This window comes from Heliangelus exortis, chromosome 16 (assembly GCF_036169615.1).
Source record: "Heliangelus exortis chromosome 16, bHelExo1.hap1, whole genome shotgun sequence".
Lineage (NCBI taxonomy): Eukaryota > Metazoa > Chordata > Aves > Apodiformes > Trochilidae > Heliangelus > Heliangelus exortis.
In genome coordinates this window covers 13,468,419-13,493,923 of record NC_092437.1, presented here as the reverse complement: position 1 = coordinate 13,493,923, position 25,505 = coordinate 13,468,419, and the positions used below count along the sequence as shown (strand labels likewise).

Sequence of the window (25,505 nt, the reverse complement as noted above, 5' to 3'; positions counted from 1 at the left end):
TAAGCATGCACAGACACGAAAAAATGCGTGATCTGGATATTCTGGCTAAGAAGTGACCACTCCAACATGGAACCAGCAGCACTGGCCACCTGAAGGAGCCATCGAGGATGCCAGAGCTGCAACAGGGCCACCAGCACACAAGGCTGATGGGCAGAGGTCACCCCAAGAGCTGTGCTGGCTGCCTGCCTCTCCAGGGTGGCACAGTGCAGTGCAAGAACAAATTGCACCCAACCTTCTCACCTTTTCTCAAAGGAACCTGGGGGGCAACTGAGCAGGCAACGCTCCCCAGCCTCAGCCCAGCCCTCCTTGTTCCACATCTCCGTGAGGTCAGGCACCCTGACCCACAGCCCTGCAGCTCCCAGCTGGACACATCTCCTCCTGGCAGAGATAGAGCCCACAGCTCCCACACAGAGACACAGGGAGCAGCCACAGGGTCACACGGTGGCTCTGCAGCCCTGAAGATGTTCATGTGGCATTTGGAGGCACCAGGACACCAGGGCCTGGCACATGTGACAGTGCAGGGGACACTACCTGCTTGACAGCTCAGCATATCCAAGCCCTCTTGGAAATCCTTCATAGATACCCAGGGCTCCTGGCTTTACCTGTGGAAGCAGTTTCCACCAGTCTGTCCCACCAGCAAGCTCTGATGAAGTGACCAGGTCAATAGAGACCTGCTCATAGCAGCCCATCCCACAGTGGCTTCTTTGCATCCCCTCTTCAAGGATCCCTGCATCTTAGCACTCACTGCCCCATGGAAGGGGTCAGACCCATGGCACAGCACACAGCCCCTGAGGCCAGGCCTGCCTCTGCCTGCCTGCTCATCAGGTCCTGACATCACAGCTCCTAGGATCATAGAATCCTAGAATTGGCTGGGTTGGAAGGGACCACAGAGATCATCAAGTCCAACCCTTGATCCACTCCCCCCGTGGTTCCCAGCCCATGGCACTGAGTGCCACATCCAGGCTCTTCTGAAATATCTCCAGGGATGGAGAATCCACCCCTTCCCTGGGCAGCCCATTCCAATGTCTGATCACCCTCTCCGTAAAGAAATTCTTTCTAATGTCCAACCTAAACCTCCCCTGGCACAACTTGAGACCTCTTGTGCCCTCTTGTCTTGCTGAGAGTTGCCTGGGAAAAGAGACCAACCCCCCCTGGCTCCAACCTCCTTTCAGGGAGTTGGAGAGAGTGATGAGGTCTCCCCTGAGCCTCCTCTTCTCCAGCCTCAACACCCCCAGCTCCCTCAGCCCTTCCTCACAGGACTTGTGCTGGATCCCTTCACATCCTCCTTGCTCTTCTCTGGACCTGCTCCAGCACCTCAATCTCCTTCCTGAGCTGAGGGGCCCAGAACTGGACACAGGACTCAAGCTGTGGCCTCCCCAGGGCTGAGCACAGGGGCAGAATCCCTTCCCTGGACCTGCTGGCCACGCTGTTCCTGAGCCAGCCCAGGATGCCATTGGCCTTCTTGGCCACCTGGGCACACTGCTGGCTCCTGTTCAGCTTCCTGGCAATCCAGACTCCCAGGTCCCTTTTTGCCACTCTGTGCCCAGCCTGGAGCTCCCCATGGGGTTGTTGTGGCCAAAGTGCAGGACCCAGCACTTGGCCTTGTTGAACCTCATCCCGTTGGGATCAGCCCAACTCTCCAGTCTGTCCAGGTCCTTCTGCAGAGGATGGGGCAGGCAGGGTCCCCGCGTTGGGTCTGGAGCTCTGGGCTTGCTGCCAGGGAGCTGTGGCTGATGCCCACAGCCTCACCACGCAGGGAAGAGCAGTGTAAGAGCTGCTTTGAGGAGGCAGAGAGAAGAACTGTCACCTCAAGGCTGACAGTGTGTCCTGCCACCCCCCTGTCACTCTGCCAGGCACTCAAGAGTTTGTGGCTGTGGATTTGTTTCCAGCAGCAAAGTTGGCAGTGTTGCATTCACCACAGAGCCGTGGGGAGCTCTGGCCAAGCAGTGAGTGGGAGCTACAGCTGACATGCAACTGCTGGTAACCTGTTAGGAAGGCACCTGTGGCCGTGCAGTGTTAGGGAGGTGGAGGGCCTGAGGAGGAAGCAGAGGGGATGTGCAATGCAGTGCAGGCAGTGCTGGCTGTAAATACCTTGGGATGGAGTCTCTGTGAGCTCTCAGTCTTTTTTTCCTGTTAAAAATCCACAAAGAAGGTGTGAAAGTTGAGAAGCAGAGGGTTCACGCTGGGCTTTGCAGGCAGGGAGCTGGAAGCCCAGAGGCTGGGATGTTTGGGAATCCCAGCAGGCTGGGATGAGCACTCTGATCCAGGGCCAGGCCAGGAGGTGCCTCTGAGAAGAGTCTGCCCATTTCCATCACCATCCCTGGCAGGTGGCAGGGGCCAAACCTGGCACATGGAGCCACAGACCACCCAACAGCACTACACAAACCAGAGGCATGGGGAAAATGTGCTCATAGGGGACACCAACAGTGTCTGAACAAGCAGAGCAACAAGAGCCAAAGGGTAAGAGATCCCCTCCAGTCTCCTCCCTTCTCCTGGGACATTCTGCACAACAACCTCACCTCACCAACACCCACCAGCACAGGGACAAACTGCCCGACCAGGGAAGCCTCACACAGGAAGGTTGCTCTGCTCCAGTTTCCCCACCCCATTGCAGCTCCCCTGCCCTCACAAGAAAAGGGGCAAAAGAGGCCAATGCAACACAGCCAGGCTGGGGAGCAGCACCCCAATAAAACTGACACAGACAAATGAAGAAAATTAACTCAGAGATGCCGAATCTGCTGCACTCCTGGTTCCAGGGATGTGCCCAGACCATCCCTTCTGATAGCAGAGACATATGAGCTGAAACGTGCTCCCCAAACACAAGCTGAGAAAGCACCAGTGTGGGGATAACCCAATGCACACAGTCCCCAACCACACAGGGACAGAAGATCCTTGCAAGACACAGGGCTGTCAGGCAGCTGCCAGGCAGAGCAGGATGGCACTGGCACACCAGCCTCAGGAGCTCAGCAGGACTCCACCACACCTTGTCCTCCTTCCAGCCCCATCTCACCACGTGTCTCTGGCCCACCACATCCTTCCATCTGGCTTCAGGGGCTAAGGAAAGCCCCAGCCCTGACAGCTGACACCAGGACTGTGCACAGACTGCCCTCCTCTCAGTGCAATATTCTTGTCATGCTGGGGGGGCTGTGCTGAAACCACCCCCCACCCCCGAACACAAATCTTTTGTTTTTCCTCTCCTGCTCCCACTGTCACAGATACAGTGAAAGGTGGTATTGGTCTTTGCACAAAAGGGGAATTGGAGAGAGCAGAAGGGAGAGGACCTTGGTAAGGCAAAGGAACCATTTTTAAGACCCCGTGCAACTCAACAACAGCAAGGAGAGGAGAAAACAGGAACAGGAGTCAGTAACCAGGAGCACCCAGGGAAGCACTGCTGTGGTTTTGAATCAATGGATTTGCTGGAATCAGGCCCATAGCAAAAAAATCCCCCCTCCCATCTTCCTCCAGAGCATACCTGTATGTTCTGGCACAGCCTTTTGAGAGGGGGAGACTTGCTGCATGTCCCATCCACTGCCATCTCATCCTTGCCCAGGTGCTTCACCACGATACACTTCTTCAAAGGGGAGCCCCTGGAAGAGGCAGGAGCTGTCAGACCAGGCTGCTGGGGCAGGGGCTGAGCCTGCCCTGCCCTTCCTGACCTTTGCAGCCAGAGAAGGGCCCTCAGCTACTTTTGCTAAGCAGATGGCACCATGGAAACTCCAGGCACACCAGGAATTGCCAAAGGAACCCCAGGAACACAGCTCTGAAAATAGGTAAGGTGTGTGCCCAGCTCACTGAGGATTTATCAGGTGCAGGGAACCCACAAGCATCTCTCATAGGCCACTGCTGGGGAGATTTCTTACACAGCCCAAACTTGCCTACTTGAGACCACAAAGGTGACTCCCACAGCACCCAGGAGATAGCAGGTGGCTGGTCCCACCCCTAGACATGACTGACTGCCTGAGTCAAGAGCAGGAAATGCTTCTAAAGCCAGATGATAAGGAAAGAGTGGGTGCTTGTCCCTTCAAGAGGACCAAAACAACCTATCTATAATGCAAACAAAATCACAGAACCATGGATTCCACGACTTGTTTGGGTTGAAAGGGACCTTAAAGATCATCTAGTCCCCTGCCATGGGCAGGGACACCTCCAACCAGCCCAGGTTGCTCCAAGCCCCATCCAACCTGGGCTGGAACACTGCCAGGGATGGGGCAGCCACAGCTTCTCTGGGCACCCTGGGCCACGGGCTCAGCACCCTCCCAGTGAAGAATTTCTTCCTAATGTCTAACCTACATCCACCCTCATGATCTTATCTCCCTTCAGCCCTGTCAGAGTACCAACATACTCTCCCCATCAGGTAATTCCCAACTTCAGGATCACTTTTGTCCTCCCAAGTGTCTACTTTCACAGACATAAACTTATGTTTTCAATTTTAGAGTTTTAAATGCTCTTAAAGAGTTTGAATTTCTAAGATGTAGACTATCTGCCCTATATTTTCATGTTCAATCTAACTTACAAGACCACCTTTGGTCTCATACAAGCTATGTGTCTGTAAGCTTGTCAAAGCTATTTCACTATGATTAATTCTGTAAAATCTGATGATACATCTACCACTTCATAGTTTATACAGTATCTCAGTAAAGATGCTTAAAAAATTAAAGCAGCTTCACCATACACTTGTGCCTAGGCAGACCTTGATCCTGTGCATGCCAGTTGGGGTGTCTGTTCCTGCTCACACAGCCATTTCCCAAACCAGACTTGTTTCTGGGTTATTTCATTATTGTTGAACTTTGGAGGCTTAAGCCTCATCTTGATGTGCCCCTGGCACAGTGTTCAGTGCTCACAGTGTTCCTTCCCACACCAAGACCTGGGTGATCTGCCAGGGGCCATAACCATGGGGAACACCCTGTCTCCAGCAAATCCTCCTATCCAATACATGGCCTTTAGGCCAGGATGGACAAGAGGAAAGCTTGAAGAAAATATTTTTAGGATGGGAGAGTTAAAGCATGTATCACTTCTGAAAGGCACAAGAATGTAGTGTAGCTCATGTCTGACCTGCTGCAGATCTCCCCACCTACAAAAACTTCTATGTCCATCTGTGCAGGAGCAGATTTGGGCAGCAGTGCCCTCCTTAGAAGGGAATCCAAACTCACTTGTCTTTACATTTCTGCAGGGCTTCATCTGCAATTTGCTTCAAGTTGATCAGCTTGTCCCCTCGATAAAAGGCATCTGCAAAATGGTAAGGGAAACATCAGAGGAGCATGACAGCCAAGGCAGCCTGGGACAGCTGGGAGCAAAAAGCAGTTTCAGGAGGGCAGAGCCAACTCATGCACTGGAGTGAGGGGAAAGCAGCCAGGCAGCTGATGGGAAAGGTTTCTCAATGCACCCTTTTAACCTAGAAAAACAGATGCCAAGAGAAATAGTGAAATTCCTTCCATGGGAGAAGTTCAAATTTGACCCCACAAATCTCTTGGGAATAATCTGTGAGAAATAGTCCCATGCAGCCAGAACACAGATGGCAGTTTAGGGAGTCCTTTCCATGCCATGGATTTATTAATACAAAAAACCCTATCTTCTGCACTACTGCAAAAACCAGTTGAGGAATTGCAGCAAACATCACCACTTTCCCAATTCTTGGTTTTACAAAGTTGAGAGTTGCATCAGAACTGTTCTTGGAATTGGGAAGGGAGGAATTCTCACATTAGGACTGCCTCATCAGTGATGCAGCTTGCAAACAGCTGGCTGGTTTTGAACAGGAACATGTTTGGAAACATGTTATTAGCAGCTACTGACATCATGCTTTATGGGACAAAGTGGGAGGGCTGCTCAGATTCAAAGTGGGAAACAGTTCTCAAGCACAACTACAAGCAGTGCGCCCGCCTTGTGGCAGCTCAGCTGAAGCACTGCCCCTTCCTCTTCCATTTCCATCTGGCTTTGGAAACAAAGATGTTTCAGACAGACACCAGTAATGGGTCAGGGGCACTGGTGCATGTTTTACCTGCAGTGATGAGGAGAGAACACCCACAGTCAAGGATCCGCTCACAAAGAGAGTCTGCTGAGAAACCTGCAAACTGGCAGAGGTCACACAACCAAGTCAGCTGGAACACACAAAAAAAATCTAACCCAAAAAAACCCAACAGCAGTTGTGCAGTTCAGCCATGGTGAATGATACCACCAGGCAGAGAGCTAGAGGAGCTCACTCCACACAATTTTCTATATTAATATAGAAAAGGGCCAGGAAACTGCAGCACCTTAATTCAGTTTCCATCCATCTTTCCAGATCCTCTCCCACCAACAAGAGCTGCTCCTTCAAAAAATGCTCAGCACTGAGAGCCATATAAAGAGCTTGTTCCTACCACAATGGAGTGCAGAGCTCCAATCCTGGTGCAAGCAAGCATGGCTACAATCAGCTCCAGGATCATGGGCATGTAGATGGAAATTCGGTCTCCTTTTTTCACCCCTGTGGAGGGAAAATGAATGTGGTGTTTGTCAAAATGAAAAGGTCACGTGGCAAAAAAAAACAGGACATAGAAACAAACTACTGATTTTAAATCAATGTTTATATGCATACAATGAAGCTTCAGCTTGAGGTAAAGCTGAACCAGCCTTGGGTTTTGCTTTTCAAACCCTGTGGCTCTTGTATCATGACTGCAGTGAACACTTCATGCTCCCACTGGACACAGCCCCTGAAGGAGGCAGAAAGGTAACTGGAGCCCACTGCTTGTTAGAAACCTGGAGCAGGAAGTTTTGAGCACAGATTTCTGCCTTGTCCAGCTGACATGACCAGCAGTGATTAGTTTCCACAGTCAGAGATGAATCTCCAAAAGTGCACTGCAGAGCAGATCTGCACCCACTCTGCTTCACAAGGGTGGAAGCAGAGAGAAGTGAAGCGTTTCGCACAGAATTACTCAACAGATTGGCAACCACACAAAAAAAAATTAACCCAACCTCCAAAACCCCTGGACTAATACCTTCCTGGTATCCAACACTCCTATTGCTTCAGCTGCCTACCTTGGCTGCGGAGGATGTTGGCAAACTGACAGACTTTGTGCAGCAACTCACTGTACGTGATTTTTGCAGAATCCCCGGGTTCATTCCCTTCCCTGGAAAATCAAAGAGATTTTTGTTATTGAGCAAGGCTTACAACGTAAGAATGACTCCAAAAATTCAGAGGTACTTTCTTCTTTGGACAACATTTATGTCCTCACCTGTCCTTACCAACACAGAGTAACCAAACCCCAGAAATCCAATCCTGGCCTGAAGTTTTACAATAGGAAGAAAATTTAGTCCAAAGTCCTCATCCCTGTGGACTGCACTTGAAAGCAACTGAAAGTATGCAGTGGAAATACACACAGTACCTCAGAAAGGCAGGAAAGGTGCAACAGAACCAGAGCTTGCTGAAGAGCAAGCTGGGATTTATGGCATGGCACTCTAGCTCACACACACTTATTCCTGCAGATGTCTGCATGAAACACTGGCAAACACTGCCATACACCACCACCCAATCCTTAAAAACCTGCCCTTGGATGGACTGGGATGCTGCTGTCTGCTTTTTCAAGGTCACATATAAATTACCCCCATGTATATTTGCTCAGTGCTGTACCTGCTCTGCCTTATTCCCTCTGTGGTCCTCCAAGAACAACTTTGGGCTCCTGCAGCCCAGGTCCAAGTTTAGTGGGACCTTGCAGTCAGACACACTGATGGGAAGAAGAGCCAAGAGCTGCACCCAGAGATGGAAAAGAAATGTCACATCCTCAGGGAAATGGTTTGCTACTAAAGTAAAAACCAGCTAATTTTAATGTGATGCAACACTTCAGCCATGGAAATGAGGTGGCAATCCCAATGGATCAGGAGACTAACAAGGAATTTGAAATGACCTCACACTCAGCAGAGCAGCAGTCTCCCAAACCCAAGAAGAAGGGAGATGCTTTACCAGGTCTCTCCTCCTAGGCAGCCAGCACAGAAACATTAGTGATCCATGAAAGAACAGGGATCTGGGCTGCCCAGGGAAGTGGTGGGGCTGCTATCCCTGGGGGTGTTCATTTAGATGTGGTCCTTCAGGAGATGGTTTAGTGGTGGTGGGAGTTGGATTATAGCTGGACTCAATGATCTCAAAGTTTTTTTCCAACCTTAATGATTCTGTGACCTTACAGTCCCTCTGGAAAAGTGTCCCCTTGAGTATGTGATGCCAGATGAAACATAACAGTGGTGCCAGGAAGAAGCCAGAAAGCAGCTCCATGCTGTGCCCTCCCTTAGAACCACAGCCAGGCTCCAACTAACTCAGAAACAGAAACCTCACTTCTTTAGCAGTCCAGAACACACAAAAATATGCACTGAATTCCAGCTAAAACTTTATCACTGCTGCGCCTTCCCCCAGCAACACAAACAGAAGGAAGGCTGCTGCAATGCAGAAATGGGTAAAGAATCACCTTCATTTCTGACATGACCACGTTCCAGCAGCAGACACAGTCCTGGTGGGAAGTGTAAGAGCCAGGAGAGCCCCACTGATACAAGCCCTGTGTAGGACAGGGGCTTTTAGAACTGGTGGCAACACTTGGAACATCACATTCAGAAGCTACTCATGGATCTGCTTCTCACAAATGTGACTTATCCCTCTGGACACCTGGCTATGCTCCTGGCTGGTCCATCCATACACAGCAGAAGCAGATGCTCCTTCTTTGGGACAGACCCTTGGGCCCTGTGTGATCCTTTATGCAAGTTTGTCCCTTTGTAAGTTCAAAGAGGAGAGAAACAAGAATGCCAAGAGAAAGAAAACCATGGGAATGAGAACCAGTGCCTGTGGCAGGCAGCTCAGTCCTGGCATCTGAGCAGCTTCCTCTCCTTTCCCCATCACACCCAAGAGCATCACTTTGAGCAGAATGACACCTGAAACCTTTAGATGGGGTCTGGGCTAGGAAAAGGAAAACAGAAAATCCCAATTTCCTTTTTGATTTTACTACCTGAGGGTCAAAGATCCAAGAGCTGATTCCAGTGCTGGACTCAGCAGCTGAAACTGGCCCAAGGGTCTGTCCCAAAGAAGGAGCATCTGCTTCTGCTGTGTCTGGCTGCAGGCTGAATGCCTTTCCTCCCCATGCAGACATTCCCCTTGGTTCAACTACACCACAAAAGTCTGGCAACACCAAGGCCAGTGCTGGGAAAACCTTGGGTCTACACGTGCAGTATCACTGTGTATGCAGCTCTACCCCTCAGCAATGAGCCTTGCAAAAAATAGCTCTTAAAGACAATTATAATGCTTCCCAATGCAAGCTGGAGCATCCCAGCCTGCTGTTCCATCACCTGAAGATCTTGGCCCCCAGCCCAGAGTAAACCTGCAGAACAGGGGCAGGGAGGAGGGACCCCCTTTTGCCCATGCTCTCCTGCAGCATCAGATCTAATTACAACCTTTAGTAAGAGAGAAACACATTAGGAGGAAAGATAGCACAGATTGTCCCATCTGGAAGGCCTTCCCTGTAGGGCAGGCAGGTGCTGGCCACACGTGCTTCTGGGGGCTCAGCTGGGTGCTGTAGCTGAGGTGATGTTTTGGCTGGTGGCAAATCAGACAAGGACACAGCAGGAAGCACCTCGGTTCCCAGTGCCACCAAACTGGTGGTGTGACTCCTGCCTGAGCAGGGAGAGAATGGCTCCATTTTGTCTGCAAAACCTGGGAGCTCTCAGACACAAGCCCTACAACCCTACACCTCAGGAGGGCTCAGCTCCCTGCTTTGAGCCTTCACTGCCTGTATTTCTAACGTGTCCCCCCAACAGACTACAACAGAGCCTGGCCATGACCTCCTCTGCAAACAGAACTCTGCAGGTGCTGCTTTGCTTCAGGCTGGGGCAGTGGCTGCTGCTGCCAGATGGGCTGATGGGGAAATGGAGGCAGAGGGGCAGGATGGGCTGAGCACCCTACACCTGCCTGGCAGCCGAGGGGAGACAAGAATCAGGTCACACCAAACTGCAGACAGCACATGTGAGGGACCAGGATGTGCCCTGCCCTGAGCCACAGAGCTCCAGCATCTCTTGGATATCCCTGCTGTCCCTGTACACAAAAAGAGCAGATCAGGTAAGTTGTTTCCTCCTCCTCACAAAGCTTCAGGAGGCAAACTGAGGCCAGGGAATGCTTGTCCTCAAAGCCAGCACGCACGGGGCACCAAGGGAGCAATGCAGAGCAAAGGTACAGAGAAGTTAAAACTTCCACAGAGATTTTCAGAGGGCTTTCAAAGGCCTTTCCATTCACTCAGATGACTGCAAAAGTTCTTCACTAGCACCAGCGGGGGAAACTCCAGGCTTCAGATTTTAAGATGATTTTGTGTTTAATGGGAAATGAGTCACATCCACATTTCTACAGGACGAGACTCCTCCTTTCACCTCATCTCCGGCAAAGGCCCCGAGGAGCCTCTCAAGAGCAAGCAATTGCTTTCAGTCTCCCCACATCTGAAAATAGTTTGGAGTGCCCACAGCTACACTTAGAGAGAGAGTGCTCTGCCCTCTTCTCTGGCACAAAAGCCAGATGATGTATTTTAGACAGGGCATTTAAAGGAATGCCCACTCGCACGCTATCAGCCCTCTGTGCGTCAAAAGGGAGCCCGGAAATCCCTGGCAGCAAAGTTCAGCATTTTCCCTTTGGCACCCATGGGATAAAAGGAAGAGTGGTCAGTCCTGAGCCTCTCACACTGACTGGCTTGTCCAAACTGAATTGCAAGAGAAATAAAAACATACCAACCCCCCTCACATTTCTGAAAGCATTACGGCAGCGCTGACCTCCACACCTGCAGCCCAAGCCCTGAGGATTCCAACATCCCCCAAGTGTCTCCACTTTTAAGATCTGGTGATGAAAATAAGTTGGCAGCAGCACTGCTATGGTTGCTAAACATGTGATCTTTGAGCTATCAGCAAGCTTTCTTCTGAAACGAAAAACCAATTTTCTCCAAACTTCCCAGATACATCATTAGATGGTGGAACACTGCCTGAGCCTGGTGTTTTTCTCATCCCCCTCAAACCAAGTCATGCATTTAGCAACCAGTAATCCAAAATTTTAGTGTCATCTGGGTCACAGCAAGATAGTATCTGGGTTTTCAGCACTTGAGAAGCCCATATTTTACATACTGCATGTTGCATGCACCCTCAGCTGGAGAAAGGCATTTTTTGGCCTTACAGTCTCAGCTGAACCACCCATAGACTACATATGGGTCCTTTAAAATGAACATAAAGAAGCACAACCAGGGACCTTCTGAGGCAGGCTTTCCCCTAGAAATTGGTGCTTTGTTGAAAAACTCAGGCTTCCTGCAGAGATGATAACTTTCTAGCTGCCTGCAGCCATTCATTGTCAGGACCAGACAGCCCAAGGGCACCAGGGACCATCACCACAGTGGTGTGCAGGACAGTGGTGCCAAGGTCTGCACAAAATAGGTCCCTGTCCTTGTGTTAGAGGAAGCACAAGCTCTGCAGAGCACTCAAACTGTTCCCTTCTGCCAGCAGTTAAAATAGGCTAACAGGCTCTGTGATGCACTCAAGCCCCACAGCACACACCTCTGGTGGCCCTACCAGCATCTCAGCTACAAACTACCAGGTGGAGAACTCACCCTGGGCAGGGGAGGAAGAAAACACCAGGTTGGAGACCTGAACATTTATCACCTCTGTGGCAAAACCATGCTTCCAGGAGGATCATGGGCTGGCTGCCTGCTCAGCTGGGAGCCTGCCCTTGGAGATGCTGAGCTGTGCCCTGACTTGACCTGGTGCCCATGTAGTGAAATCATGGTTAAGGTTTCCCAGACGAGTGACCACACTGGCTGAGAAAAAGATTTAGTGCTGCACATAAATTGTGCAGTTGGGAAAGAGGTTTGTAGGAGCAGGCAAAGATGACTTGAGAGCCACACTGACCTGAGTGTTGAGCCTGTGGGAGAGATCCAGGATGTGGAGCAGTGGGGGAGAGGGAAGCTGTGTCTAGATGTGTCTGTGGGTGCTTACACCAAAGCAAGCTGGGAGGTTCCTGTGCTCTGCCAAGCATCAGAGCTGACTACTGGGCTTCTCAAAGCACTGGTCTGCTTCAACCACTTGAGCCTTACAGCACGCATCCCAGCTTTGGGATAACAACCAACAGGAAGGTGGCAACTCCTCAACCCACTACAGCACAGTGGCCAAGAGGATGCACACTTCCCAGAACACCCAGATGGACCAAGCAAAGCTGCCCCTAAGACAAACCAGCAATAGTGTTTGGTTTCTTTTTTGCACCAGATTTCTAAGTAACAATTATTTGCATAATGAGCAGGGGAAGAATACACCTTCCTTGTGCAGTGCTGCTGCAGTGCTTGCAGGGAGCAGCAGGAAGCAGGGGCTGCATCAGTGGGAATTAAGGTTTCCGAGGTAATTGCCAACGATAATTGTGGTTTGCAAGGGTTATAAACACCACTGAGAAGCTGGTGTACAAGAGCAAATGATGAAAAGTTGAGCAAGTGAAGTGCTGCAGGGTTTTCAAGATCTGCCAGACCATCTGCAGATCCACAGACAGGCAGAAAAAAAAATCACAGACCACAGCAAACTGCAGCACAAAGCCAAAGTCTGTCTGACTCCTCCAAGCACTCCCACTGAGGACCAAAGGGGGTGAAGTTCATTTAAGTTTCTCCTCTAAGCTCCTGTGACCACAGCACCCTCAAATAAAAATAACCCCAAAGTTACCAAGCATAGCTGGGGCATGGGGCATGTGGAAAGTGAATTTTCAGAACAAAGCAAATCACCTCAAAGCCTTACAGGTTCCAGTCTGTGACTGGTGGAGAGGCCCTGGCAGCCCACACAGCAGCTTTGTTTAATGCAGGGAGAAGGCTCTGCATTTTAGCTCTTGGAAAGCACATTAAGGAAGCAGGGACTCCCAGTTTGAAAGGGTGATGAGGGAGAGGGAAAGGACCCTTTCTCAGATCATGCAGTGTCACAGGGAGAATTTGCAATGTGGAAAACCTCCAGTAGAGCAGAGATGGGGACTGGGCGAATGTCCACCCTAAAACACCTCTAGTGCTGTCTAAACTAACACATGCTCAGAGCCCAAAACCCCTCCTAAGCATGGGACCAAGCTGCTGCATGAGAGACAAGTTCTCCAGCTCCTGTTCCACCAGCAGCCCATCTCCAGAGAGAAGAAAGGAGCTCTGCTCTGCCCCAGAGCTCTGCAGGGTGACACGTCCTCACGTGCAAGGGCACTGGGGGCAGCCAGGCAGGCTCAGGGCTTCCCAACCCACCCCGTGTCCAGAATTAGAGCAGCTGAAATGCCAAGCAGAGCTTGGAGGGGACGAGCTCCTGTCACCTGGGGAGCAGGCTCAGGGTCAGGCCACATGGGCAGCCTGAGCCCTGGGCTCTCCTGACACCAGTGCTGGCACGGGGGGGCTGCGTGTTCGGCCACCACAGCCACCAGCTGCTCACGAGCCTCCTGGTGACGTTTGATCCTGGCTTTTCTCAGGAGAACTGGGAAACCTGGGGCTTAAAGAAGGGTCTGTCTGGAGCCAGGTTGGTGGTTTGGGAACAACAGCCTCCAAGACTGAAAAAATATGATTGTTCTCTCTGCCACCAGTTTTGTTTTTTCCACCCAACACTTGAGGAACGATGCTTGGGTAGAGAGAGGCCTTTAAAATGCATCCTTGGGAAAACACATTCAGTTGATATGTGAAGTCTGGAGAGACCAATTGTGCAAGCTAATGAGGAAAAAACACCGTTTAATTAGAAAAAAAATGCTTGTGTTTGCATGGATTGCTCAGTATGGAAAAGCTCAGAGATACTGCCCAAAGCAAGAGGGTCTCCATCAGGGTCTGCACCACTGACTCCAGGAGGGAGGTGGAGGGCGGGTGATGGAAATGGTATTGCAAAATAATTTCATGCAAACACACCTTCCTAAGTATATTTCATAACAGGACAGAAAGCCCAGCCCTACCCACGCTTGCCATCATCCATCTCCCACCACAGTAATGAAGAGCAGCAAACACCCAACAAAGTTGTGGGAAGGCTGAGAGGCTTCTTGTGTAAAAGGTTTACCAGGAGGTTCAGCTCTGATGGTTTCTGCAATTCATGCTCCAGTACTGTTGCATCATGACAAGGATCAAGGATCACATTCATGTGTCAGTGAAAGGGCAGAACCTGGGAGGGGCTGGTGAAAAAGCTTTCCTAGCATTTTCAGAAATATTTGGCAGCACTTTGAGAAAAGACTGTTGAGAAAACAGAAATCCTAAGGAAGAGAAAAAAATCTTACCCATCGAACAGGATCACATTCTAAAATCATATAATTACCTTAGAGATCTGCATTAAAAAATTATTTTTCCCCTCCTGTGCCCCCCACGTAGTCTGGTAGAGGGTAACACTGCTCCACTGTCAAATCCATCTCTGAGCCAAACCATCTCAACTAAAAGTTGGTCATGATAGGATCAATGGGTTCCTGTTGCTGGGAAGAAACCCAAACCAGGCTGGAACCAGCACCTGAGCTCTGTGCCTGCAGAGCACAATGTGCTGTGTCCAATCCCCAACACCCATCCTTTCCAGCCCCCTTGGCTCAACCACAGACCCTACTGTGCCTGCATTTTACACTATAGCTAAAATGGAGCATTTTTCTAAAGGGGATCAGACTTTTAATCACCTTTAAAAATAGCCACATGGAAATACAGCCTACAATGACAACACCCAACATCCTGACTGGCTGCTGGTGTCCCATAGGAAAGAACACATCAGTCTCTCTGTCCTTGCTTCTTATTAAATACATTCTCAGCTACTCTATTTGCAGCCTTTCAGAACTAGAACAAACACCAGAGGCACCTAAAAAAAATAATTATCTTGTGCAGCTCAACCACTGTTCACTTCATCACACCCTGAGTGATGCCTTCAGCTCAGAGCCCAGCTAGAGGTGGACACTGTTCCAAAATCACTCATTTAGCTACTGACCCTCCAGAATTCCCTCTGGTTTTCCCACTCAGCTGCCAGGCTACACACTTAAACTTGCCTCAAGCCCCTTAGCCTGTGGGATGCTCAGACATCTCTAAAGGGACCAACACCTCCTGCCTCCCACCACTGCACCAACATGAGCAACCCAGACACATGGAATTGATGGGTTTGTACAGAGAGGCACAGAGCTCCAGGGGCACATGGCAGGACTGACAGCAGCCATCAAGCCCCTCCTCAAGGGAAATCCACTCTTTTGCCACTTTTGAGCAAACAAGGCAGTTTACAAGCACTACAGAGCACAAGACCCTGGTGATGGTGCTGGCAGGTACCTGCTCCCCAGCCAGGGGAATTCTGCTCCTCTGTGGCTCCACAATTTTTCCTACTCACTTGGTATTGTGTAGCCATCAGGTGAAGAGGATATGCATTAACTTCCATTATGTGCTTTCTTTCTTAAGTATTTTTCAGGACAGAAGAACAGCCAGTGAAGAAAAATTATAACTTTTAATCTACTTTATTTAGAGGAAAGCTTACGATTTTTAAACAAAAATTTGTTTAAGCTTTTTGTTGGTTTTGGTTTGTTTTTTTTTTTTTCTTTCACTCTCTTTTTTTTTTTTTTTTTTTTTCCTTTTCTTTTGGCAACAGAGCTCAGGGCAAGGCTGACACAGTAGGTCACTGAGTTTGGCTGACCTCAGACAGCACTTGTAACTTGGTGAGCCAAATCCACAGAATGATGCAGGAAAAGTGCAAGAATCTAATATGAAACATTTTTTAAACATTTTAGATGTTTACCATCTAAATATTTCCAGTGGAGCACAGACTACTTTAGCAGCCCCAGAGGAGGGAGAGCTTACTTCCAGCACAAGACAGCTGATTCCTTCTTTGAACAATTTGCAGTTGGGCCAGGAAACATACCCTGGACAAAGTGTCTGTAAGTAAAATAGACAAGGAGCTTCCTGCAGCTGGGAAATGCCTGATTTGGGGAAAGACTGCATCTCTGGATGGAGCATCCTGCCACATTTGTAGAAACACTGGAAGCCAAGCAAGCTGGTTTCAATGGAAGCTCAAACAGTATCCATAGAGGCCATGACAGGAAATGGAACTTTTAATCAGCTTCTTGGAGGACATTCCAAATTCCTGCCTCAGAAAGCTCTGCAGGTGCTGGCCAGGTGTCACACACTGGACTGTCACCTTGGTCTGTGGAAGCAATGTCTCTCAGAAGATGGTCACAGGCAACAGAAATGCAGAACATGCTTCACTGTCAGGAAGGCAGGGACAAAAAAGTAACCAGGAAGGCCACCAAATTGCCTTGAGGGATTCCCCTAAAGAAGAGATGGCACCTACTGAAAGATGGGCTTTGAATTTACAGGAAAGTGCAAGGGCTCATGAGTTCATGTCACACCACATGTCAACATTTACAAGGGATGTAGAGAAATGCAAAGAGAGAACAGAAACCCTGCTCCAACTGTGAGCAACCCCTGCAGCAGGGCTGGGCAGAGGAGGCTCAGGGAGCTGGTGGGACCCAAGGGGTTCTGTTAACCCTTTACATTAAAAATATTAACCATCAATATTAAGCTCTGGGCACAGAAAGCTCACCAGCTTTCTGAATGCAACTACCCATGAGAAAATTGCCATGCTTGGAACAAGCACCTAACTCACACCTCTTTCATTAAAGCCTGATGACTTTTGTCCTCTGTAAATGGCACTTCTTGGAGGAAGCTGCATCCACATGGAGCCTGAGTCCTTGTCCACTTCTGCTCCATTCACACCAGGGTGCCAGGGGAGAACACACCAGCCATTCACACAGCTAAAATAAAATAATCAGGTTTTCTAGTCCAATGAGCAAGCTGAAGGCTCTGATCATCCATGCCCTGAATCTGCACTGGAGTTCACTACCCTCACTGTCCATGAACTCCCAAGTTTCAACTCTCCTGCCAATATTCCTGATACACCACCACTGCACAACTGTGGTGCCCTCTCCCAGCAGTAATCAAACTGTTCTTGAACACACCAGGGTGCCTGTAACACCTGCCAGAGTTCCAGGTTTCACAGACATGAGCTATTGCCTGTGGATGCACCCCCTCATCCCTCCCCCAGGCAGGAACTGTGCAATCACACACCCAGGACCATGCACAAAGGGGGCTCTGGACAGGCTGTAAGTCAACAATTTAAGATAGGGGTGCAAGAAGCAGTTAATGAATATCATTAAACCCCTTGTGATGGATCAACAGAACCTGACCCTTTTGTCAGAGGAATGAATAGCCAGAGAGAAAAAAGCCAAATAAGAACACCAGGGAAGCCACAGGTCTCATTTACACAGCAGCACTGCACTTCAGCACTGGAACATTCCCAGCAGCTCAGCCAAGAGCCTCATAGACTAAAAATACCATGCTGGGTCAGAACCAGGGGCTGATGTTTTGTTTCCAGGAGGAGGAGATGCTGATGATGGAGCACACATGAGCCTGGCACCCTCAGAGGCACAGTTTCAGCACTGATCCTTGGGGTAACCTACTGCTGGTCCTGAAAAGTGACCACTGAACGTGAGGAAGAAAGGACAAGGCTAAACCATCTCTACAAAAAGAGCTTTCTTCCGTTGAAAGTTAAATTAGTTTCTTTAATAACCCTTTGTGGGAAGCCTCACAATGGTGGTCTGAAAACAGCTGCATCCACGTGCTCAGTGCCACCCACCTTGGACTTCAGGAGGTTACCAGCAGGACCTCCCTTCACAGCAGCTCCATCACCTTTCCAAGCCAACTGCACTGGTCCATGCTCACAGTGACCCGAATCTCCTGTACCACCAGGGATGCAAGTTGGAGTTTTGGGTTCCCAGGACCCCTCCATTGCCTTCTCTAGATGGAGTGGGGCTGGCAACCTCCCAGTCCTTGGCACAGCAGCACAATAACACAGCATTCCCTGGCCAGCAGCTCTGCAATTTCACATGCAAGTTCCTGCAGTCCTCTGGGGAACATGCCATTTAATCCTGGCTACTTATTGGCATCCAACTTGTTTATCTGCTCAAACACTTCCTGGATATCCCCTTGTATTTATATAGCTGGATGCTGTATCCCTGCCAGTAGCAGCTACCAAGGGTTTCAGAGCAAAAGGCTGGGAGCAAAGAGCTCCAACACAAACCAAATGAAAGGTGCTCCCCTGATTCAAGGCTGCTGCCAGTGTGTTCCCAACCAGGAGAGCTCACACAGTCCCTTTCTTTAGCTACACAAGTGCTGCCCAAGCATTTTCTCTCTTTACAGACTTAAGAGAGAAGAAAAGTCCCATTCTGCCAACAGGAACATTATTACAGGTTATTTCAGCTCATTAGAAGCTACAGTGAAAATCTTCAGTGACACTGAACAACTTCCATGGAGGCAAAACTCCCCTTCCTTCTCTGCACTGGGGAGCAGAAAAGCAGAAAGCTGAGAGCATTTGCTGGCTCCTTGCTCCTGCCCTGCATCCCATGATGGAAAAGGCTCTGCAGAGCAAGGACAAGGCTTGAGGTCTCTGAAACATCAAACCAAGGTGTACCTGGCAGGGAAGAGCCATGCTCTGCTTCTAAGTCACCCCTTGGAAAGGAAAACCAGTTTCAAGTGACTGGGTGCCTGCCAGCTGTTCCAGTAATGTGATGCTCAACACCCTGACTCATTGGAGCCGGGAGAGCACCCCAAGTGCTGGAAGCTCACAGGACAGGACCTGCCTGGAAAAGGGATTTTGCTGCTCTCACACATGTAATTCATCCTTCTGGCACAACTGCTCACCTGGGAACTACCTCAGAGATTTCCCTAGCAATTAAGAGGACATGGGATGCAGCACACAAATGCAAGACACTAAGAGAAACATTTGGGACAGAGGAACCTTAGTGAGACAGGAGAAAACTGGCAGATTCTAGGTCTCAGCATACACACATATAGCCTTTGGAAACAAGTTTCAGACTATGATCCCTGTGTTTTCCAGCCCCTCAGGCAAAAGGAAGAATGTCCAAACCACTAAGGAGGTACCACCAAGCTGCCCTGTGGCAGCATCATCTTCAAATCTCATCTGCAGCCAAACCCACAGAAGGATAATCTGAGTGCTCATGTGAATCCAGTTATTTTTGAGTCCAGCACAGTCTTGCTCCAAACAACCCTCAGCTGAAGATCCAGACACCGTCCACCAATGGTGTAAAGCCAGGCTGCTACATCTAAGAACAAGCCATGAGTCCCTCTTGTCCCACTTTGCCCTTGTACATGAACATCTGAACACAGCAGTTATTTGGATGGGTTGGTGACTGTCCCAGAGCTAGGAGAGGAAGAATTTAAAAAAAAAAAAAAAATATATATATCAGGAAAGTACATGATCTGGATGTGTCCAAGATACAACAGCTACTCCCTTTACTCCTTTTTCTTAATACCAGGTCTCTATGGATACTCCCCCCATCCCCACTCTCTCAGTACCCATGCAACTCAAGACTCAGAGAGGGCCTCACAAAGCAGAGATGTTCACCTCTGGAGGGATGAGAAACACTGCTGTAAAACACCCAGGCAGATGCAGCCAGTTTTGTAAATCCACTCCCAGGCTGGAAGATTTCACAAAATCCACCAGAAGACAGTTCTGCTTTCTGTGATGGAAAGCTACACTTACCATTGCCCTTGAAGGAGAGTACAAGATTTATAGCTTAATAAAATGCAAGTACATTCAGTGTATTTTATTACCTACTTAAGTGCACCTGATCTGCCTGATTTCCAGAACCAAGGCACTGTAGTGTCCAGCAATGCTTCTAAAATGATATCTACCTAGACACCAACCTATCACTCCATTCTCAGCACACAAAATGTGGGGATGATACAGAGGAGGCACCTCAGAAAACTTCTTTTCAGGGCTAAGTGTGGCCACCCCCTTTCCCATGCAGAATCCCCAGCAAGGAAAGGAGCTGTGCTGAGCCTGGCAGTGCTGCGAGCACACACCAAACACGTGCTCATTTTTCCATCATGCTTCTCTCTGCTCTAGAGCTCACTTGGATTCCCCTATGGAGAAATCCCTCCACAGCAGGAATGGGGGAACAGCAGCACTGGGGATGGCTGTTTGGTAGAGCTCTGACTGCTCTCAGCAGCCTGCAAACGAGTGCCTGCAGATGTCCATCAGTAAACATCACCTTCCCAGTGGTGAACTTTTATTCTTTAAACAAACTGTGTTATTCAGGGATGTGCTTTCACTACCAAGGCAGTGTTGAAAGAGGCTGCATCACTGGAATTATGACAAGTGATTCAGGAAGTTACCAAAGAAATTAAGACTCACTTTAGCACAGGGCAACTTCAAAGTCCTGAAGGCAGTGGGAGCAGCAGAGCTGAGCACATTGAGCAGAAGCTGCCTGCAAATAAACACTTCTGAAAGTCTTGATTCTAACAGCCAGCATCCTCTGTCACAGGATCTCTGCATATGACAGCAACAGAAGACTGACACTGCAAAGGAATCTACAGGGAAAAACAAAACACAGTGCTGCTCTGGGTTATGGAGAGCAAGCACTTGGTTCTCAGTATCTTAAGGTAAGATTATTTCTGCAAATATTCTGCAGATTATTTCTGCTCCAAACGTTTGCAGCAGAAATACAACACAGCTTCACCCAGCTTCATTCTCAACTCTGGAATGGCACATCCCAGAACGAAGCACTCCGTGGTGAGGGACAGCCACCAGACCAAGGTGTACCAGCAGCTCTCAGGGGCCTCAGGAACCAGAAGGTGTGGTCTTTTCCCAACTGGTCCCAGTAACACATTTAGACCAAACCAGTGTTTGACAATCTATCCACTCTGGAAGGCTGCTGTTCAAAAAGTAGTTCCAGTTTCCTAAAAAAAAAACAAAACCCAAACCTCCAGAAATGCTCCTGAATAGTGCTCAGCTTTTGGCTTTGTTTGTTTCTTCTTTTTTTTTTTCCTTTAATTTTTAAACATGCTCTATAGTTGTTTTTTTTTTCCTTGTAGAAAGATTTATTGGAAGAAATCCCACAACTACATGCTCCTAAACCCTTTATTACTTTTTTTTTTTTAAATAAAACCACCACCTTTTCCATTTAATCTTTGCACAGCGTGTTTGTTCTAGGCCCAGAATGGGAATGATAAGCAGTTATTAATGTGTTTAAACAAAGCTTTAGTAAGCTCTGTCAACCTTTACTATCTTCGCTTCTCCTTCCTAGATGTTTTATTTCATTTATAAGCATAAGAAAGCAGAAAATTGATAATGGTCTTCCAAGGATGGCAGAAGCCAGCAGCACCCTGCTAAGCCCATGCTCCTAGGGTATAGGGAGGCTAAAAACAGTGCCCTGAGCTCCTGCCCCTGCTCCCACCAGGACTGCAACTGGGCTGGATAGATCTGAGAAAGAAAGGCAAGAACTTTGTGCTTTAGCTATGCACAGGTTACATAGAGGTTTCATCCAAGACCCATCACACCCTGGAGTCTAATTAAAGAGAGCTTTGTAATAAGTATTTTTCTTTTTGTGTTCCCCCTTGGTTATATTTTTACCTCCACAAAGTTCCCAGCCTGATGCTGATATGAGATTAGTAACAGACACTTGAGCACAGAAATAAGGGTCTGCCAGTGTTAAGCATATTGTGCTCCTGCTCTAATTAACACAACCCACCACAGATGAAGTCCTTAGCACTGCTTCAAGTCCCCTAGAAGTGTCCTCAGGGTCACAGGTAGCTTGGCCAGTGCATTTCACCTTCCAGACCTGCAAAAGGCAGAGTAGGTATCTACCTGCACAGTAACCACAGTGTCATTGACTTCAGCCTTGCCACGTGATTATGAAAGAGATTTCATTTCTGAGAGCAGCACTTTATCAGAAACATTTCCTGGAGCTTCTGTTCCTTTTTAGACCACATCAGCAATACCAAACAGAGAAAGAGGAATCAAAAGCAACAAGGATAGAAATACTTGTAACTTTCACAAGCAGCAAGAAACACCACAGTGAAACAGGCAACAAGGAAAATTCAAGAATTTCCTACCAACTTGGGACAGTCCTTTTGAACTACATGGTTCTAAAAGCACCAAAAAAATGATACTGCAATGGTCAATGACATCTATGTACAAATTTTGCAGCATGAAGTAATCCTATGTCCTACTCGTTGTGCTAAAGAGCAATCCCATGTGCTCACCCTCTGAGCAGAGCAGATTTAGGAAGCCCTGGACCAGAAGTGATGAAGGAACCCTCAGAGCAGCTTGGCTGTAACAGATGCATATGGAACGCTTCAGTTCCTTCCAGTCCATGCAGAACTGGAGGCAGCCACAGCCAGCAGTGCACAGCAGCTCTGAGTTTGGTCAGGACCCACCTCTTCTTCTCATGGACACAGTAAAAATATCAATCATTTCTTCCCTCCCTCCTCAAATTCTCATCTCTGAAAGCAGCGATCATCATCTTGTAACTTTTCAAAGTTCTCAGAGCCACCTGGTCACTGGTACTTTGGTACAATCTAAGCACCTTTTGCCATCTTAGCAAACTATAGATGTTTTTCCAAGCAAGTAACTGGCCAAGGCATTTACAGCATCCCAGTTTCTCCCAGGAATCCTCTTTGGCTTTCAGAGGCTCATTTCTTTTTTAACCTTTCACACAGCGTGACAAGTCTCATGAGTTGTAGGAAAGGTGGCTTATTCAGAGTGATAAGTGCAAAATGTGAAAAGACAAGACCACAGCAATTAACATTTTGTTACTGAAGAGATGAGTGTGTACAGAGAGTGTGCTCCTAGAAGAGTGATTTTACAAGTCACAGCCCTTAGCTCTGCTTCCTCAGGACCACAGTGCCCCAGGCTGGCAGGTCAGCCCCACACACATCACCTTCAGCACATCTCCCATCAGCATCTCCAACTGACAGCTCCAGACATCCCAGTGCCAGGTCACCTGTGACAGACCCCTGCTAGGAGAGTTTATCTCAAAACAGTCAGGAAAAACTGTCTGTTTAGGAGAAAGAGACACCTTGTTTTTCAGCACTGAACACCACAACTGACAGACACCCATCCTTTAAATATCCACTGCAAGTTTTGTTCACCATCACAAACACCCCCACAAAAGCTTCTAGAATAACAGGAAAACTCTTCATCAAGACCAAATTTAAGTTGTAGGCTGCTGCCTGTCACCCAAAGATTTATACACACCCACTCCCTCCATAAATCCCAGGCCAGCTTTGTTTGCTGGCTCACCTTTACCTGAATCAGTTTACAAAGGAGTTTTCATTCAGAAGCTGCAGTCATTTTACATCTGAATGAGTTACAGAATGTGCTTAACTAGCAGGGAAGTAAATACTTCCCATCATTTCACCTGCATCTTATCAATGTCATTATTTGCTCTGCAGTAACTGTAATCTGAGGTGGCAGATGTATGGGCAGAAATTCCAGCATGAGCCCAATGTTACAGTTGCAGCCAGAACTCCACGGGGGAAACGTGTTCCTCTCTGTTAGCAGGGTAGCCCCCACTCAGCCACACAGGGGGGGAACTGTTCAGCTGCACAAAACCACTTGGGAACAGCACAGTTGTTCATGGTTAGAGAAACTGTTGTTTTTATTGCACTGATGGTGAGACTTCTCCAGATGCTCAGCTGGAGAAGGTGCTGACTCCCTGTAACCCAAGTTACTGTATCCCAACAAGAACTACATTTAACTTTACTCTGGGGTCATACTCACGAAACATAAACCCATGTTAATTCAAGAGAAACATCAAAACACACGAGTGGGCAAGGCCTGGTCTCAGCCTGGGGACACAGCTGTGGTGCCAGCTGATGTAGTGCTGCAGAGGAGCTTTGGATCCCAGACATCTCTGGTGAAAACTGTTTTGCATCAATATGAAAATTTCAAGTTTTACATGGCTTTTAAGATTAGTATCTGCTCTGGTAATAGTAATACAAATATACTTTAGATAGGGCTGAAAGTTGGCTTTCCAGAGGTTTTTGAGATTGAGCACAGAGAAGTTTTTGAGAGTACTACAGCATCATCCATGCTGAAGTGCAAGGAATCAATACATAAGTTCAGGTTTTAGAAGAATCTTTTCTGTCACCAGCGTGGAAACTTGCCAGACCCACGAATCATGAAAACAGGAGATCTGCAGTTAATTTGCTTTTTGCTGTTGGTAGTTAACCATTCCTCATCCTGTGTCTTCACCTACATCTACCTGCTTCCCATGGGAATTGCAGCTCCTGCCTCAACACCCTCTGACTGCTCTTAGCTTTTGGTAGGTACACCTGCAAAGGCAGAGCTGGAAGACAAAAGCTCCTCACAGCTGTGCTGGGTAACCTCGGGCAGAGAAGATCCACGGTTCAGCTCTTCTCAAACAAAAGGACAGCAAGCACCTGCTCTACCTATGTAAAGGTTAAAGCTTCTCTGGTTTTACCATGTGTTAAGTGACCTCACCAGAAATCAACAGCATTTACGCGCTCTCTCATGATATTTACACGGTTGATACAATAACAAAACCAGAAATTTACCAGTAAAAAGCAACTTTGTCCCCGAGTTTCTTCTCATTGACATTTCTGTCCAGCAGGTTGTAGCAGATGTTGGTGGTCGCCCCTTTCATCCACTCAATGAAGATCTTCCCCTTCGTCACATCGAAGTTGTACTTCAGAAAGGGTCCCGTGTGCTGACTCTTCCAGTAAAACTCTTTAGCGATGTCACCCCAAAATTCTGCAAAGGCAACGGCCAGAGATCGTGACCCAGAAACAGACCCCGAGCAGGAAGGAAAGGCTTCTGGGGACACGAGGGGCAGCCCCGCTCCTCCCGCACCCCACAGGGCTCTCTCCAAGCCCCCCGCGGGCAGCCCCGCAGGAATCGGCAGCTCCGTGCGGGCACAGCTCCCTCGCCTCGCCCGCCTCCCCGCCCCACCTCGCCGCGGGCCTTCCCCGGGGGGGAGCGGGCGGGCAGAGGGCTCCCGGCGCTCACCGTGCGGCTCCTCCACGGAGCGCTGGTAGAGGCGCTGGTAGTGGGGCAGCGAGGGGACGTGAGCCGCGGGCAGCAGCTCGGGCCGCGGGCGGTACAGCCCGGCCTGCTCCTCGGGCAGCACCATGGCGGGGGACCGGCAGCTCTGGGCGAGCGGGCGGACGGACGCAGAGCCCGCTTCGGAGCGGCACGGAGCCGGGGGCGGGCACGGCGGAGAGGCGGGAGGAGAGGGCGGAGAGGTCCGCTCAGCACCGCCCCGGAGCGACGCGCCCGGCCCGCCCACCGCCCCGGGGCCTGCGGAGCCCGGTCAGGCGGAGGCAGGCGGTGTTGGGCCCGCGGTGCCGTCCCGTCGGCCATGTCGCCCCGGCAGCCGCCACCGCCCCGGCAGCCATGTTTGCTCCCACCCGCATGTCCGCTCCTGTCCGCCGTGTGCCCCTCCCCGCTCCACTCCTGTTCTTCTGTCAGACATGTCAGTGGTGTCCCCCTCTCAGAGGTGTTCTGTCAGCCACGTCTCCTTTGTCAGTGTGGTTCATCTGTCCGCCTTCTGTCACACCCATGAGTGGTGTCTGCCCCTGTGCCAGCCCCGTCCCCTCTGTCACTGCTGTCTCTCAGCCATGTTTCCTATCAGTGCTCTCCCCCTGTCCTCATCATCTCCCCCGCGTCCCTCATCATCTGCCACGTTGCTCCACACCGCAAGTGGTTCCCCCGTTAGCAGCGCT

The 25,505-nt window shown here is 49.3% G+C and overlaps 1 protein-coding gene across 4 annotated transcripts in view; it reads right to left on the bottom strand.

Moving 5' to 3' along the window:
* Window positions 1–25,141, bottom strand: part of ACSS2 (acyl-CoA synthetase short chain family member 2) — a 34,039-nt gene extending 8,898 nt beyond the window's left edge. Inside the window, exons 1-8 of one of the 4 annotated variants that reach the window (XM_071759689.1) lie at window positions 24,790–25,052; window positions 24,339–24,534; window positions 7,009–7,100; window positions 6,354–6,457; window positions 5,996–6,068; window positions 5,151–5,226; window positions 3,473–3,587; window positions 2,092–2,130 (exon numbers count right to left, since the gene is read on the bottom strand). In XM_071759689.1, coding sequence (XP_071615790.1) covers window positions 2,092–2,130; window positions 3,473–3,587; window positions 5,151–5,226; window positions 5,996–6,068; window positions 6,354–6,457; window positions 7,009–7,100; window positions 24,339–24,534; window positions 24,790–24,913 — 819 coding nt within the window. In that variant the 5' untranslated portion in view covers window positions 24,914–25,052. Of the gene's footprint in view, window positions 1–2,091; window positions 2,131–3,472; window positions 3,588–5,150; window positions 5,227–5,995; window positions 6,069–6,353; window positions 6,458–7,008; window positions 7,101–24,338; window positions 24,535–24,789 lie in introns of all 4 variants that reach the window. The other 3 variants (XM_071759690.1, XM_071759691.1, XM_071759692.1) reach the window with 3 other exon arrangements.
* Window positions 25,142–25,505: the final 364 nt, after the last annotated feature.